The sequence below is a fragment of the Peromyscus maniculatus genome, chromosome 23 (genome assembly GCF_049852395.1).
Source record: "Peromyscus maniculatus bairdii isolate BWxNUB_F1_BW_parent chromosome 23, HU_Pman_BW_mat_3.1, whole genome shotgun sequence".
In the NCBI taxonomy this organism is placed as follows: Eukaryota; Metazoa; Chordata; class Mammalia; order Rodentia; family Cricetidae; genus Peromyscus; species Peromyscus maniculatus.
In genome coordinates, this window is record NC_134874.1 from 53,216,053 (window position 1) to 53,232,953 (window position 16,901).

General features: G+C 43.3%; 1 protein-coding gene across 1 annotated transcript; it reads left to right on the forward strand.

The window, feature by feature from the left end:
* The first annotated feature begins 4,023 nt into the window (after positions 1-4,023).
* Zar1l (zygote arrest 1 like) lies at positions 4,024-16,746 on the forward strand. Its single transcript, XM_042268216.2, has 4 exons — positions 4,024-6,792; positions 7,242-7,341; positions 10,229-10,303; positions 16,462-16,746. Exons 1-4 carry the CDS (start codon positions 6,023-6,025, stop codon positions 16,591-16,593), a joined length of 1,077 nt encoding a protein of 358 aa, XP_042124150.1. The 5' UTR covers positions 4,024-6,022; the 3' UTR covers positions 16,594-16,746.
* Positions 16,747-16,901: the final 155 nt, after the last annotated feature.

Below are 16,901 nucleotides of genomic sequence, written 5' to 3' on the forward strand. Positions count from 1 at the left end.
GAACCTTCTCAAAAATTGACCACATGCTTGGACACAAAACAAATCTCAACAGATACAAAAAAATTGGAATAACCTCCTGTATTTTATCAGACCACCATGCCTTAAAGTTAGAACTCAATAACAACAAAAATTATAGAAAACCCACAAACTCATGGAAACTGAATAATACCCACCTGAAACATCAATGGGTCAAGGAAGAAATAAAGACAGAAATTAAAGAGTTCCTAGAATTCAATGAAAATGAAAGTACAACATACCCAAACTTATGGGACACTATGAAAGCAGTGCTAAGAGGAAAATTCATAGCTCTAAATGCACACATAAAGAAGATGGAGCAATCCCATACCAATGAATTAACAGCACAACTGAAAGCTCTAGAACAAAAAGAAACAAACTCACCCAGGAGAAATAGACGCCAGGAAATAATCAAATTGAGGGCTGAAATCAACGAAATAGAAAACAAGAGAACAATACAAAAAATCAATGAAACAAAGAGTTGGTTCTTTGAAAAAATCAACAAGATAGACAAACCACTAGCCAAATTAACCAAAAGGCAAAGAGAGAACACCCAAATTCACAAAATCAGAAATGAAAAGGGAGACATAACAACAGACAATGAGGAAATCCAGAGAATCATCAGATCATACTTCAAAAACCTGTACTCCACAAAAATGGAAAACCAGGAAGAAATGGACAATTTTCTGGATAAATACCAAATACCAAAATTAAATCAAGACCAGATAAACCATTTAAATAGACCAATAACCCCTAAAGAAATAGAAACAGTCATCAAAAGTCTCCCAACTAAAAAAAGCCCAGGACCAGATGGTTTCAGTGCAGAATTCTACCTGACTTTCAAAGAAGAACTAATACCAATCCTCTTCAAAGTGTTCCACACAATAGAAACAGAAGGAACACTACCAAACTCTTTTTATGAGGCTACAATTACCCTGATACCCAAGCCACACAAAGATGCAACAAAGAAAGAGAACTACAGACCAATCTCCCTCATGAACATTGATGCAAAAATACTCAACAAAATATTGGCAAACCGAATCCAAGAATACATCAAAACAATCATCCATCACGACCAAGTAGGATTCATCCCAGGGATGCAAGGATGGTTCAACATACGGAAATCAGTCAATGTAATACACCATATAAACAAACTGAAAGAAAAAAACCACATGATCATCTCCCTAGATGCTGAAAAAGCCTTTGACAAAATCCAACACCCCTTCATGATAAAGGTCTTAGAAAGAATAGGAATACAAGGAACATTTCTAAACATAATAAAAGCAATTTATAGCAAGCCAACAGCAAACATCAAATTAAATGGAGAGAAACTCAAAGTGATACCACTAAATTCAGGAACAAGACAAGGCTGTCCACTCTCCCCATATTTATTCAATATAGTACTAGAAGTTCTAGCTAGAGCAATAAGACAACAAAAGGAGATCAAAGGGATACAAATTGGCAAGGAAGAAGTCAAACTTTCACTATTTGCAGATGATATGATAGTATACATAAGTGACCCCAAAAACTCTACCAGGGAACTTCTACAGCTGATAAACTCCTTCAGTAAAGTGGCAGGATACAAGATCAACTCAAAAAAATCAGTAGCCCTCCTATACACAAATGATAAAAGGGCTGAGAAAGAAGTCAGAGAAACATCACCCTTTACAATAGCCACAAATAATATAAAATACCTTGGGATAACACTAACTAAACAAGTGAAAGACCTTTTGGATAAGAACTTTAAATCTCTAAAGAAAGAAATTGAAGAAGATATCAGAAAATGGAAGGATCTCCCATGCTCATGGATAGGTAGGATTAACATAGTAAAAATGGCAATCTTACCAAAAGCAATCTACAGATTCAATGCAATCCCCATCAAAATCCCAACACAATTCTTCACAGACTTGGAAAGAAAAATACTCAACTTTATATGGAAAAACAAAAGACCCAGGATAGCTAAAAGAATCCTATACGATAAAGCAACCCTTGGAGGCATCACCATCCCGGACCTCAAACTCTACTATAGAGCTATAGTAATAAAAACAGCTTGGTACTGGTATAAAAACCGACATACGGACCAATGGAATCGAATTGAAGACCCTGACATTAATCCATGCACATATGAACACCTGGTTTTTGACAAAGGAGCCAAAACTATACAATGGAACAAAGAAAGTATCTTCAACAAATGGTGCTGGCATAACTGGATGTCAATATGTAAAAGATTACAAATAGATCCATATCTGTCACCATGCACAAAACTCAAGTCCAAGTGGATCAAAGACCTAAACATAAATCCAGTTACACTAAACTTAATAGAAAAGAAGATAGGAAGCACTCTTGAACGCATTGGCACTGGAGACCATTTCCTAAATAAAACACCGACAGCACAGACCCTGAGCACAACCATTAATAAATGGGACCTCTCAAAACTGAGAAGCTTTTGCAGGGCAAAAGACACAGTCAATAAGACAAAAAGACAGCCAACAGACTGGGAAAAGATCTTCACCAACCCCACATCTGACAGAGGATTGATCTCCACAATATATAAAGAACTCAAGAAACTAGACATCAAAGCACTGAACAGTCCAATTAAAAAATGGGCTAAAGAGCTAAACAGAGAATTCACAAAACAAGAACTACAAATGGCTGAAAGACATTTAAAGAAATGCTCAACATCCTTAATCATCAGAGAAATGCAAATCAAAACGACTCTGAGATACCACCTTACACCTGTTAGAATGGCTAAGATCAAAAACACCAATGACAACCAATGTTGGAGAGGATGTGGAGCAAAGGGAACACTCCTCCACTGTTGGTGGGAATGTAAACTTGTACAACCACTATGGAAATCAGTATGGCGGTTTTTCAGAAAATTAGGAATCGAACTACCTCAAGACCCAGCCATCCCACTCTTGGGCATATACCCAAAGAATGCTGATACATACCATAAAGATACATGCTCAGCTATGTTCATAGCAGCACTATTTGTAATAGCCAGAACCTGGAAACAACCTAGATGCCCATCAACGGAAGAATGGATGAAAAAAATGTGGTACATATACACAATGGAGTACTACTCAGCAGAGAAAAACAATGAAAGCATGAAATTTGCAGGCAAATGGATGGAACTAGAAAAAATCATCCTGAGTGAGGTAACCCAAACCCAGAAAGACAGTTATGGTATGTACTCACTCATTGGTGGATTCTAGATATAAAATGAACAATCAGACCACAACCCATAGAACCATAGAGGCTATATATATAGCATGGAGGTCCCTAGGACGACTGTGGCATATAATAAATTTCAGTTTTACTCAATTATTGAAAAAAAATAGCCAAATGAATGGAAACACATGAACTATGAACCAAAGGCTGAGGGGCTCCCAGCTGGATCAGGCCCTCTGAATAGGTGAGACAGTTGATTGGCTTGATCAGTTTGGGAGGCATCTAGGCAGTGGGACCAAGTCCTGTGCTCATTCCATGAGTTGGCTGTTTGAAACCAGGAACTTATGCAGGGACACTTGGCTTAGTCTGGGAGGAAGGGACTGGACCTCCCTGGACTGATTCTACCAAGTCGATCACAGTCCTCGGGGGAGGACTTGTCCTGGAGGAGGTGGGAATGGAGGGTGGGCTGGGGGTAAGGGGAGGGCGTGGGAGGGGGGAGAATAGGGGAACCCATGGCTGATATGTAGAACTGAATGGTATTGTAAAATAAAAAATATATATCACAAAAAAAAATATATGGGGAAAAAAAAAAAAGAATAACTTTACAAAGACTGAGCAGGTTGTAGACAGACAGATGAATGATTAAGAAGATAGGTAGGTAGGTAGGTAGGTAGGTAGGTAGGTAGGTAGATATAGATAGATAGGACAGACAGACAAACAGTTAAAGAAAAAGAGGCCACACATTTGAGAGAGAACTATGGGAGGATATATGGGAGGGAGTGGTGGGAAGAAAGAGAAAGAAGAATAATGTAATTATAATTTCAGAAAATAAAAATATTACATTTAAAAACAAGTTCTAAAATTTAAAAAAAAAAATAAAGCCTCTTGTGTTAAAAAAAAAAAAAATTATCTCATGCTGTCTTTAGTTCACAAGAGATGTATTCTTTGCCCACTTCTGTGGTGTGGGACCTAATATCCTAATGAACAGATGGGGGGAAAAAAAACATTGGAATGTATTAACAAAACCGTATCAACCAAAGGTCCAAGAATGGTATCAGATAGCACCTGAGGCCTGTAGCTGAGATCTATCCCTGTCTGTAACCTGTCTCTCTGTTAACAAGGTTTTGTTGTTGTTGTTGCTGTTTTTTGTTTTTGTTTGTGTTTGTGTTTTTTGGTTGTGAGCCTAGCCTTTAATGGCTGAGCCATCTCTCCATCCCCATCAATGTATTTTTACAAATGCCTTAATTTATGACTTTCTTTGTTCTGTAACTATAGATACTTCATGAAACTGCCTCCACATTGAAACATAGAATTTGGTGGAGTAACCTAAATCTGTGTTTCTGGGCCATGATGACTCAAATTTGCCTCCCGAATAAACTGACTCTTGTTTGTTTTGAGGTGAGAGCTGTGTTTTTACATCAACAGTAACTGTAGTCCTCATACTGTGCTTGAGAGTTCTAGACTCACTCATCTACAGTCCTCATACTGTGCTTGAGAGTTCTAGACTCACTCATCTATAGTCCTCATACTGTGCTTGAGAGTTCTAGACTCACTCATCTACAGCCCTCATACTGTGCTTTAGAGTTCTAAACTCACTCACTCATCTACAGCCCTCATACTGTGCTTTAGAGTTCTAAACTCACTCATCTATAGCCCTCATACTGTGCTTTAGAGTTCTAAACTCACTCACTTATCTACAGCCCTCATACTGTGCTTTAGAGTTCTAAACTCATTCATCTATAGCCCTCATACTGTGCTTTAGAGTTCTAAACTCACTCACTCATCTACAGCCCTCATACTGTGCTTTAGAGTTCTAAACTCACTCACTCATCTACAGCCCTCATACTGTGCTTGAGAGTTCTAGACTCATTCTTCCCACTTAATTGCACCTTCATGCCTTTTGACCAATACCGCCCCCCTCCACACTGGTGATTATGTATTTGAGTTCCTTAGATTTTATATATGAGATCACATAATAATTTTTTTCTGTCTAGCTTATTACACTTAACATAATGTCCTTCAGGTTCATCCAGAACAAAAACAAGCAAGCAAGCAAGCAAGCAAAAAAACGGTCTGGATGTGCATCCAGGCTGGTCTCAAACTTGTGAGTCTCCTGCCTCAGCCTTTCAGGTTCTGAGATTACAAGACCTGTAGCACCATACCTGCTTTCTCTTTTTTTGTTTAATGACTAAATGAAATCCCCAGATATGACCATTTCTTTACTTATCTGTCACCTGATGCTTAGGTGGCTTCCATAGTTTGACTCTTGGATGAACATGGAACACAGAATCTCTTAACTTCCAGATTTCACTTTCTTTTGAGCGTGCATACAAATAGTTGGATTGGTAGGTCATTTGTACTTCTAACTTCCTTTAAAGATTTGTTATATTTTTTATATTTTTTGCTATATATATTTGATGTGTTTTTTAAATTGCGTGTCTCTATCTGTGTGCATGTATGTGAATGCTGGCCACAAAGAAGGCATCAGGCACTCTGGAGCTAGTTTAGTTACAGGTGTTTGTGAGCCACCCGGTGTGGGTGCTGGGAATTGAAGTTGGCAAGAGCACTGTGCCCTCTTAGCCACCGAGCCGACTCTCCTGCCCTCCTATTTTTAATTCCTGAGGAAGTCCTGTGTTGTTTTCCATAATGCCTATACTAATTTACATTCCCACCTACCAATACCAGATCACCAAAATAGTCACCAAGAGAATCCATGAATGAAATAACTAATTAAAGCTCCTGCTGGAGAAGACAGAAATAAAAAACAGCCTTGAGGGGGAAAAAAAAAAAGTGGAGAACTGCAAATTGAAAAGGTAGGAAAACAATTAGGAGTCACATGGCTAGCTCCCTCCTTCAATTAAGGAGCCAAGGGGGCAGCTCTCACTCTGGAATAAATGAAGAAACCTGGGTGAACCCGAACCAGATCGACAAGGAGGAAGAGAGAGGTCGGGGGTGGGGAGCAAATCAGGAACACAAACTCCAGGAGGAAACTACTCCAATGGAGCGCTTTGTCCAAGTTCCGTACAGTTTCCACCAAGGCTATGGGAGCACTCTGCCTGTGAGCCAGCCTGGCCTCTGGAGACACTGTAAACAGCAAGACTGGAGGCAAAACCTGGGCCCTCCTGTTTTCCTAGCCAGGCCAGGGCCTACACTACCAGCAAATGCCTCTGAGTCCTGCGTCTACCCTTACAAGAGGGCTCAGCTTCAGGCCATTCTCACCCGGATGAACCCCAACCTGAGTCTGCGGCTCTGCCAGGCCAACACTAAGGACGTGGCTGTGCAGGTGAGCCTTCGGGTGGACAAGGCGGTGCAGTGCTCACTGGGACCTCAGACCCTCTACAGCGGCTCCCTCTGGGACAGATCCAGCCTCGGGAAGCCCCCAGAAGCTTCCTGGAGGAGAGCCTTGGTCCAGCTGCCCAAGGAGGAGGGACACAGGGAAAGCCTAGAGCTTACGGCCAGTCCATACACATCGACGAAGCCAGATGGTGACAAGCAGGAGAACCTCCCACAGCTGAAGGAAGTCGGGGAGGAAGATGCCCCCAGCCCTCGGCATGGGAAAAGCAAGCTGGTAGGTGGAAACAGTCACAGGCCACTACTTAAGCCCTCCTCCCCAGCACCATCCTTCCCGCTTCATTTCCAGAGCAGTGAGTGCTAGCTGGCTCATTTCTACCTTATCTCTGGTGAGGAAGGTGGAGTTCTGGAAGCCTGTACTTTGTCTACATGGTCTGGATGTTTTTCAAGTTTTGGTATGATAGGGTGTGGATCCTCACTTAGCAGTCTTGTCACTTCTGCCAGTGATGATGAGGGGACAGTGAGCTTCAAGTGTGCGAAAGGTGAACCTGGATTTTTATGTTGGGAGACGTTGGTGTTGTGGGAAATGGACTGAAAACGTTATCCTTGAGAAGCCCAGACGCTAAATGAACAGAGCTGCATAGAGGGTAGCTGAAAGCGAGGCCCAGGAAGTCAGTTGTTTCATTTAGGCTGTCAGTTAGGAAACGAGGCTCTAGACCCCATCCCAACCTACCCCCGTAGTAATAGACTCCCGTTTCTCTTTATTTTCAGTTTTTGGAGCCAAAGTACGGCTATTTTCACTGTAAAGATTGTAAGACCAGATGGGAGAGTGCTTACGTGTGGTGCATCTCTGGTACCAATAAAGTAAGCAAACGTGGGGGAGGGGCACCGAGGCTTGGAAGGCACAGGTGTTAGCAGGAGAACTGGGTTTCCACCCCTTCACCTTGGCGTCCTTGCTGACAGGCAGCAGTGATGGATTTTATACTGACATTCCTGCTTAGTGGGACTGTCAATGAATAAGTAAATAGATGCACTACCAGGAGTGGTAGCGTAGAAGCCCGTAACTGCAGCACCTGGGACGGGAAGGAGCAGGTTCGAGACCAGCCTAGGCTGCATAAAAAGACCTTCACACACATCCCAAAAACAAATAAGCTGGCTGGGCGGTGGTGGCACACCTTTAATCCCAGCACTTGGGAGGCAGATGCAGGCAGATCTGTGAGTTCGAGGCCAGCCTGGTCTACAAGAGTGAGTTCCAGGATAGCCAGAGCTACACAGTGAGACCCCATCTCAAAACAAAACAAGACAAAATCCTCTCCAGTGTCTAGTAAATAGTCTAAAAAAAATCCCGTTTCCAGTTGAGCCTAGTCACACAGGTCTAATGTGATTCTCTAGGTAACAGTTTGTGCCTTAAATACTGTTATAAACTTAATTTCCTACGTACATATTTCTTGTCATGGGTAAATTTGGGTGTCCTCATCTACTCTAGGGAGCTCCCCTATTTTTTTTCCCTATCAACTTAGGCTATTCTTAACATTGTTTATTGATGGAGTTCTTTGCATGTTTCACTTCCTGTGTAAGTATAAATTATAAATTAAAAGTATAAATTACTTTGAACTAACAGTGTCTTTTGGTCACTATTATTTATTTATTTATTTATTTATTTATTTATTTATTTAGACCAAGTCTCACCATGTAGCCCTGGCTGGCCTGGAACTCACAGAGCTTTGCTGGTTTCTACCTCCCAACTGCTGGCATTAAGGGTGTGTGCCGTTGTGCCAAGATAGTATAAGGTTATTTTTAAGGGTTTCATCATCTCTGCAGATGTCAAATCTGGCATTTTCTGTCGAGACATTAAACTTCTTGCTAAAAACTGCTGATAATGCCTTCTAAATTCATTATCAGGCTATTTTTGTATTGGTGTCTATTGACTACTTTCAATATAGTCATTTTTTTTTTTTTACTAGTCCTTGGAAACCTGGCCATTTTCCTTTCTTTTGTTTTCCTTGAGTTAGGGTCTCATGAAGCCCAGGTTGGTCTCAAGCTTGCTGTATAACTGGTGAGGATGATCTTGAACTTTTGTTTGTTTTTGGCAGAGTGTCTCTATGTAGCCCTGGCTGGCCTGAAATTTCCTATATAGACCAGGCTGACCTCAAACTCTCAGACTCCTGCCCCTACCTTCTGAGTGCTGGGAACCTGTGCCCTGCTTCTTTTCTTGAAGTGTGATTTTTGTTCCTGCCTACTGGCTAGACTCCACAAAGCCTGAAACGTTTGTCCTCCACACCTGTGCCTCTGGCAGCAAGAGAGTCAGCTCTTTACAGTTTGGGGCTTGGTCTATGCTCTGGGCAGCCACCCCTCAGCCCCTGGACAGGAGGAGAGCCAGCCTGAGGGCGGCTGGAGCTTTTACTCTGTTTTATTCGAATTTCTTGTTACCTTTTGAGGCAGGGCCTCAGGTAGCACAGGCTGGTCTTGAACTTCTGATTCTCCTGTTTCAACCTCTTGCTGCAGGGATTATGGGTTTGTGTCTTCACACCTGGTTAGAATTTAAAACCAAGTTAACTTCCTATCCCTTTCTCACCAGAAGGAAAACTGTTTGGCTGAATTCAGATCCTCCCAAAGTACTGGGGTACAAAGAGCAGGTTAGAGAACTCACTTCAAGAAGTGCATTCTGGAATATTCAGAGACGGGTAATGCCTGGGGGGCGATTGAGAACCACCGCTTTAAAGTAACAGAAAGACCAGGCATGGCGGCTTTTAGAGGCAGAGGAAAGTTCACCTCTGCAAGTCTGAAATTACCTTGGTCTACAGAGCAAGTTCAGCCAGCCAGGGCTACATAGTGGAGACCCTTTCTCAATAAAAACAGAAAACTGAGACATTGCTAAGTAAACCAGGGAGAAAATATCCAGGAGAATTGTCTCCTAGCCTAGAAAGTAGACGATGCTGATGGTAGCCATAAGGAACCAAATTCAAGTGGGAAATTAGACATTTCAGAGCAAAATGAGTGGGACAAAAGGAGGAATTGGCCTGCACACTGAACAAAACTAGCAACAGCTACTTCCTAAGGAGTACCCACTATGGTTCTCTGTGTGTTGCTGAATAGTCATCGGGACTATAGAAAAAGTAATGCTCTCTCAATTTTACAAGTGAGGAAAATGGAAAATAACTGATGGAACTCACAGAGCTTAAAACCTCAAAGTATAGGCTGGTGAATCGCCTCATTGGTTAAGAGGACCGGGTTTGAGTTCTAGCACCTACATGGTGACTCACAGCCAGCTGTAGTCCCAAGGGAGCCAATGCCCCCTTCTGGCCTCCTCTGGAAAATGCATACACATGGTACACAGACATATGGGGGGTGGCAACCAAAACAAACAACAAAAAAGGAAAAAATCCCTCAAGAGTAGAGGTTACATACAAGACACGAAGTACCAAAGTGAAGGAACACATTGTATCAAAAGAACTGGGGGCTAGGTTGGAGAGGAGGTACAGCAGTTAAGAGCCAACCCCAGGTCTGTTCCCAACACCCATATGGCAGATAACAACCACCTGTAACTCCAGTTCTAAGGGATCTTGCGCCCTCTTTTGACCTCTGTGGGTACTGCACATACTCAGTGTGCATGCAAACACGCATACACAAAACTTTGAGCAAAAAATAAACAATAAGCAAATTATATTTAAAAAAAAAACCTGCAGCAACTGGGAACCTAGGAAATGAATGCACATACCAGCTTGTATTAAAAAGGCCAATTTCTCTTTAGGTTTATTTCAAACAACTCTGTTGCAAGTGCCAAAAGAAATTTAATCCTTACAGAGTGGAAGCAATCCAGTGTCAGGTAAGCACACAGTATGCTTTGATTATCTGCCATATTTCCATTTGTCTGCGTGGAGCTTCCATCACAAAGGTTTGGATCTTACAGACCTGGTTCTTGGCACGGGGATACTAGATCTTCTGTAAGTGTGAAAGCTTAGATTAGTCTAGGAAAAGGAATAAAAGCATAAATTCCATTTTTTTTTTGAGAGAAAGAGGAAGAAGATCCACTGTTGTAAGTTTCCTTGTGTCAGCCAGGCATGAGCCATCGTGGCTGCAGTCATGACGAGAGGCTAAAGGAGCAGATTCAGGAGTTCGAGGCTAGTCTGGGCTTCTTGACGCTCTGTCTGAACAGCCAAAACAAAACCAGAAAGCTGCCTCTGTAGTGTGTCATTGTGGAGAGTGTCTTTCGAACGTCTGACTTTTGACAGTTAACCACCCTCATGCTGGGCTGTTTTGCATGTTTCATGGCATGGCTTAACCTTTGTGAAGGTGGTGTTCCCGTCCTGCAAGCCACAATGCCTACTCCACGTAAGGTTTGATAGGCTGCCAGAAGTCAGATTTATAGGTTAAATCTTGATTGAACTTCATGGTGTCTTCAATGTTTGGAAAGTCTCTGAGTTAGATGAGATTTTGACTTTCTATTTTAAAAAGGATTTTTTTTTTTTTTTTTTTTTTGAGTTTGGGTGTGGGGTTGTGTGGAATCTGAAACTGTGGAGTGGAAAACTGTCTTAGTTCAAGAATGAATGATTGTTGTAGTCAGGAAGTTTTTTGTGGGTTGGAGAGAAGGTTCAGTGGTTAAAAGCACTTGCTGGCTGCTCTTCCAGAGGACCAGAGTTTGGTTCCCAACACCCACATTGGGTGCCTCACAGCTGCCTGTAAATCCAGATCCTGTTCCCTCTTTTGGCCTCTATGGGCACCCACAGGCATATGTCTATATATACATACACACAGATTCACACACATACACATAAATAAAATTAAGTAAATCTTTCTTTTTAAAGGTTACTGTGGGGCCGGGCAGTGGTGGCGCACGCCTTTAATCCCAGCACTCAGGAGGCAGAGCCAGGCGGATCTCTGTGAGTTCGAAGCCAGCCTGGGCTACCAAGTGAGTTCCAGGAAAGGCACAAAGCTACACAGAGAAACTCTGTTGAAGAAAAAAAAAATGGGGTTGGGGATTTAGCTCAGTGGTAGGAAGCACAAGGCCCTGGGTTCGATCCTCAGCTCAAAAAAAAAAAAAAAAGTTACTGTGAGGGGAGAGCATACTAGGGATTGAATCCAAGGCCTTGGTACAAGCCAGGCAAGTGGTCTGCCCCTGAGCTAGATCCTCATCCCAAGAGCAGAGTCCTTCACTTACAATATGTTCCTTTGTGGTTGACTCCTAGGGCTGGAGGTGGGTAGATCATACCCAAGGCAGCAGTGGTCATAGCAGTGTGTGTGTGTGTGTGTGCGTGCGTGCGTGCGTGCGTGCGTGCGTGCGTGCGTAGGGTTGTATGGGTGGGGGCAGGTTACCATATCAAAGGTTTTCGAATTTTGGAAAACGAGCAGTGGTGGCACACGCTTTTAATCCCAGCATTTGGGAGGCAGAGCCAGGTGGATCTCTGTGAGTTTGAGGCCAGCCTGGTCTACAGAGTGAGTTCCAGAACAGGCTCCAAAGCTGCACAGAGAAACCCTGTCTCAAAAAACCAAAAAAAAAAAAAAAAAAAAAAAAAATTGGAAAAATGAAATGACCTAGTGACAGTGGTTACAAGAAATCCATGAAAACACGGATCATCAACAATCTGCAATTGAAAATATTGAAAGAAAAATATCCCCCGCCCCTTTGGATCTTAGAGTAGGATGATGGACAAAAGTTGCTGATACTGATGCATGTGTGTTGGACCAGGACACGTTGATTGAACTTTTTCCTCAGCCATATGATAAGTTAAAATTACACGGAGAAGTAAAAGACTTCGAGCTCACCTTGACTTGATGGTATAGAGGCAGGTAACACTGCAAACTGGTTCAGAAGATTTGGACCGAGGAGAAGACAGTAGACTTAACAAGTTGGATAATAAGGGCAGGAGGTTGACCTGTGGTTACGGGTGCTTACTGTTCTTGCAGAGGACCCAGGTTCAGTTCCTAGCAGTCATATTGAGCAGCTCACAACCATCTGTAACTCCAGTTCCCAGGGATCTGATGCCTCTGGCCTCCACATGCTCCTGCACACATGTGCTACATATAAACTCACACAGGCACATGAACATACATGTAAAATAAACATATTTTAATAATTTAAATAGTAGATGCATAACGACTCTTTTTTTGGGGAGGCGGGTGGATAGGGCCACGGTCCCTCTATGTTGTCCTAGATCCTCTAGCCTCTGCCTCTGTGTGCTAGGATTAAAGGCGTGAGCACTCAGGCTGCATGAGAATTCGTATTTATTTATTTTTATATGTAGGAGTTCATGGAGATCAGAAGAGGGTTTTGGATTCCCCCAGCACTGGCGTTATGGACGGTTATGAGCCTCCACGTTGGTGCTGGGAATAGAACCCGGGTCCTCTGGAAGAGCAGTCAATGCTCTTAACCACGAAGCCATCACTTTAGTCCCTGCACAAGAATTCTTAATGGTTTTGAGATGAAATTTCACAACTAGTAGCAAACACTGACAGCTTTAGATTAACTCTGAGAGCCGTCAAATCGTGGGCCGAACAGCACGGCATAACATCCATTCCGATATATTAGGTTTCCTCCGTGGTGTTCTCTGGGCTGTGAGCAAGAACTTGCCGGTTTTATCCAAATACAATTGCATCTTGTACAGATATTTTTCTTGGCATTTTCTAAATGGTATGGTTTTTAATTATATTACAATAAAAGTGATCGTAGACACTGAGAAAAACGTGCGGAGGTCAGAGGACAACTGTCTCCTCCTACCATCCGTTCTGGGGATCGAACTCTGGCTTGGTGGCAAGTGCCTTTGCCCGCTGAGCCATCTCATCGGCCCATTTTCTGTGTCTAATTATTAACTCAACTTCTTCCTAATTTTCTGTCAGACTAATCAATGAAACAAATGGACTTTTCTCTTCTCAAATTTTCATTTAAAAGTAACTTGGATCCCAGCACTCAGAAGACAGAGGCAGGAGGATCTCTGTGAGTTCCAGGACAGCCTGATCTACAAAGCGAGTTCCAGGACAGCCAGGGCTACACAGAGAAACCCTGTCTTGAAAAAAAACAAGAAAAAAAAAGTGACTTTGATCAGGGAGCGTGGCACATGACTTTATTCACAGAACTAATCCCAGCACTAGGAAGGCAGAGGCAGGCAGATCTCTGTGACTTTGAGGCCAGCCTGGTCTACAGAGTGAGTTCTAATACAGCCAGGGATACACAGAGAGACAATTTCAAAAAACAAAATGAACTTTGAGATCTTTGTTGGAAATATTGGACTCTTTTCCCTCAACATAGTAAGCATTGTTGTTCATTGATTTTTGAGATGTTTTCACTCCATAGTCCAAGCTGGCCTGGAGCTCATTATATAGCCTTGGTTTTCCTTGAATTCATGGAAATCCTCCTGCCTCAGACTCCTAAGTTCTGGATTATAGGTGTGAGCTACCACACTCAGCAAGGATAGTTATTTTCTTTTTTGTTGTTGTTGATTTTTTGTTTTTGTTTTTGGTTTGTTTGTTTGTTTTGTGACAGGGTTTCACTGTGTAGCTCTGACTGTCCTGGAACTCACTCTGTAGACCAGGCTGGCCTGGAACTCACAGAGATCCTCCTGCCTCTGCCTTATCAGTGTGTGCTACCATCATCCTGCAAGGGTAGTTATTTTCATGTGATTTTTAAAATTTGTTTTTGAGACAACTTCTGAGCTGGCCTGGAATTAGATCTGCGAGCCTCTACCTCATGAAATGCGGGGGTTAAGGCATGTACTGTGACTCCCATTTTAAGCACAGTTTTTAAAATTTAGTGTCAGATGATTCCATCCATTAACTTCATCCCCCATGGGGCTGTTGTTGCTCCCCTCTTGTTCTCGAGTGTGTTGTTCTGTCTCTTCATATGCATATTTATTTGTTTGTTTGTGACAGGGTTTCTCTGTAGACTTGGCTGTCCTGGCACTTACTCTGCAGAACAGGCTGGCCTTGAACTCACAGAGATCCGCCTGCCTCTGCCTCCCAAGAGCTGGGATTAAAGGTGTGCGCCACCACCGCCCAGTGAGGAGACATATCTTAAAGCTTTTATTTATTTTTTAAAGCAGTCCCTAAGTTAGGATCACTTACATTTCTGTGTTTTCTCCATAATGCCCTGGCTGTCTTCCATTGTCTTTAAGATCTGTTCTAGGGGACTGGAGAGATGGCTCAGAGGTTCAGAGCACTGGCTGCTCTTCCAAAGGTCCTGAGTTCAATTCTCAGCAACCACATGGTGGCTCACAACCATCTGTAATGAGATCTGGTGTCCTCTTCTGGCCTGCAGGGATGCGTGCAGGCAGAACACTGTATATATAATAAATAAATCTTAAGAAAAAAAGATCTGTTTTAGGTTCAGCTTTCTAGCTGTCCAGGAGGCTTGGTGAGTATTATTTATTCCACTACAGAGAGAAGCAGAGCTCTAGCTTTACAATAACTTCATTTGGGCTGACCCACCCTTCCTTCTTTCCTTCCTTCCTTCCTTCCTTCCTTCTTTCCTTCCTTCCTTCCTTCCTTCCTTCCTTCCTTCCTTCCTTCCTTCCTTCCTTCCTTCCTTCCTTCCTTCTTTCTTTTCTTTCTTTTTTTCCTTCGAGACAGGGTTTCTCTGTATAGTTTTGGAGCCTGTCCTGGATCTCGCTCTGTAGACCAGGCTGGCCTCGAATTCACAAAGATGTGCCTGGCTCTGCCTCTTGAGTGCTGGGATTAAAGGTGTGTGCCACCATGTCTGGTGTGGTGTGGCTTTTTCTTTCATAAAGAAAGGGGATAATTCAGTGAATTAATCTACCTGAGGTACTTGGAACGGTGCCAGCCAAGCACAACCCCATCTAGGGATTCATTTGTAAGGAAGGACGCCCCTTCACTAGAGGAGGGAGGATGTGGCTGTTGTCTGATGTTCAGTAAATTGAACTGAACACTCCCGTTTGGAAAATGCAAGTGCTAGCTCTCTGCCCTCTGCAGAAGGTAAACCTTGCCTTGTTCTGTGAGGCGGAAGGTGGATCGGTGTGCATGGAAGGTTGGCATTGACTGGGAAGGTGTGCTGGGACACTGTGCCAGGCTCCTTAGGATGGGCTCTTGACTGAAGGGTGTGGCTTTAAATATCAGTGAGAACGGTCCATATCCAGGAAGAAAAGACTTTAGCTTCCTGGACCAACAAGATGGGTCAGCAGGCAAAGGAGCCTGACCTGATTCCAAGGACCCACAATGACGGAAGGGGAAGAACCTAGTTCCGCTGACCTCCACATTCAAGTCACACCCCACCCCACCCACCCACCCCCACGCTAAATGAATAATGTAAAACTCAATGGCTGAGCCGGGCGGTGGTGGCGCACGCCTTTAATCCCAGCACTCGGGAGGCAGAGCCAGGTGGATCTCTATGAGTTCAAAGCCAGCCTGGGCTACCAAGTGAGTTCCAGGAAAGGCGCAAAGCTACACAGAGAAACCCTGTCTCAAAAAAACAAAAAACAACAAAAAAAAAAAACAAAAAAAAAACCTCAATGGCTGAATACCCATGGATCTTATATATAATGTGTACTCATCAGAGGTGACCTGAGCTTCCTCAGAAGGTCCTTTCTTCCTAGTTGTAACAAGAGTTCAAACTGTGTCAAGTCTTTGTCAGCACATCCCCTAGGGAGTAAAGTGACCCCGGGTTGAGACCATAGCTCTCCCGTCTTTGAATTAAATGATCACTGCACACGGCCTCTCATCCCCACTGGTTACACATACATAAAACTACACACAGACACACTAAGAATCCCCACCCACCCACCCCCACCCCCACCCCCACCCCCCCACCGCCGCCGTCACCACATTTGACTGCTGCCTGGGTTGGCATGGTGACGTTCTCTTAAATGGCTTCTGTGATCACTCCAGTGGCTTTTGAAGGGAGCTGGGCTGGGCTTGCTGCAGGACTGGGAGGAGGACACAGCTATGAGCTGAAGGGGGAGGGAAGGAATATTTTCAGCTGGGGGGGCCACACTTGGAACACTAATTGACCAGTTACTGTCCAAACTTTGCCTCCCAAAGACCTGCTCAAAATCCTGTTGTTCCTGTCCTCAGAAGAAAAGACACATTGATATCAGGAGGCCACATCGCCAGGAACTTTGCGGTCGCTGCAAAGACAAGAGATTCTCCTGTAGCAATGTTTACATCCTGTGACAGCAGCCGTGGTGTCTGGTTAATAGACTTGGCAGTGGGGTGCGCCTCTGCGCAAGTCGGTTCTGACTGGACGATGGCGAAAGGTGTAAGCTTTTGCCTTTGGGGTAGGTTGGAAACAGTTGTACAATGTGAGTAGAATAAAATAAATGCATGTGAGCTAGACCACGAGAAACACATTAATGGGTGATTCCTGGGTAGAAACAGCAAAATCATACTGGAAATGGTAGCTACTGACAGGAATAAGGAGGAGAAAAAGCCAGGTGTGGCAGCGCACACCTTTAATCCTAGCCCTTGGGAAGCAGAGGCAG

Excerpts from the sequence above, each read along its gene's own strand:
- Zar1l (XM_042268216.2), top strand. The coding sequence starts at position 6,023 with ATGGCTAGCTCCCTCCTTCAATTAAGGAGCCAAGGGGGCAGCTCTCAC. Across the intron at positions 7,342-10,228 it reads GCATCTCTGGTACCAATAAA|GTTTATTTCAAACAACTCTG; the intron begins GTAAGCAAACGT and ends ATTTCTCTTTAG. Across the intron at positions 10,304-16,461 it reads TGGAAGCAATCCAGTGTCAG|ACCTGCTCAAAATCCTGTTG; the intron begins GTAAGCACACAG and ends TGCCTCCCAAAG.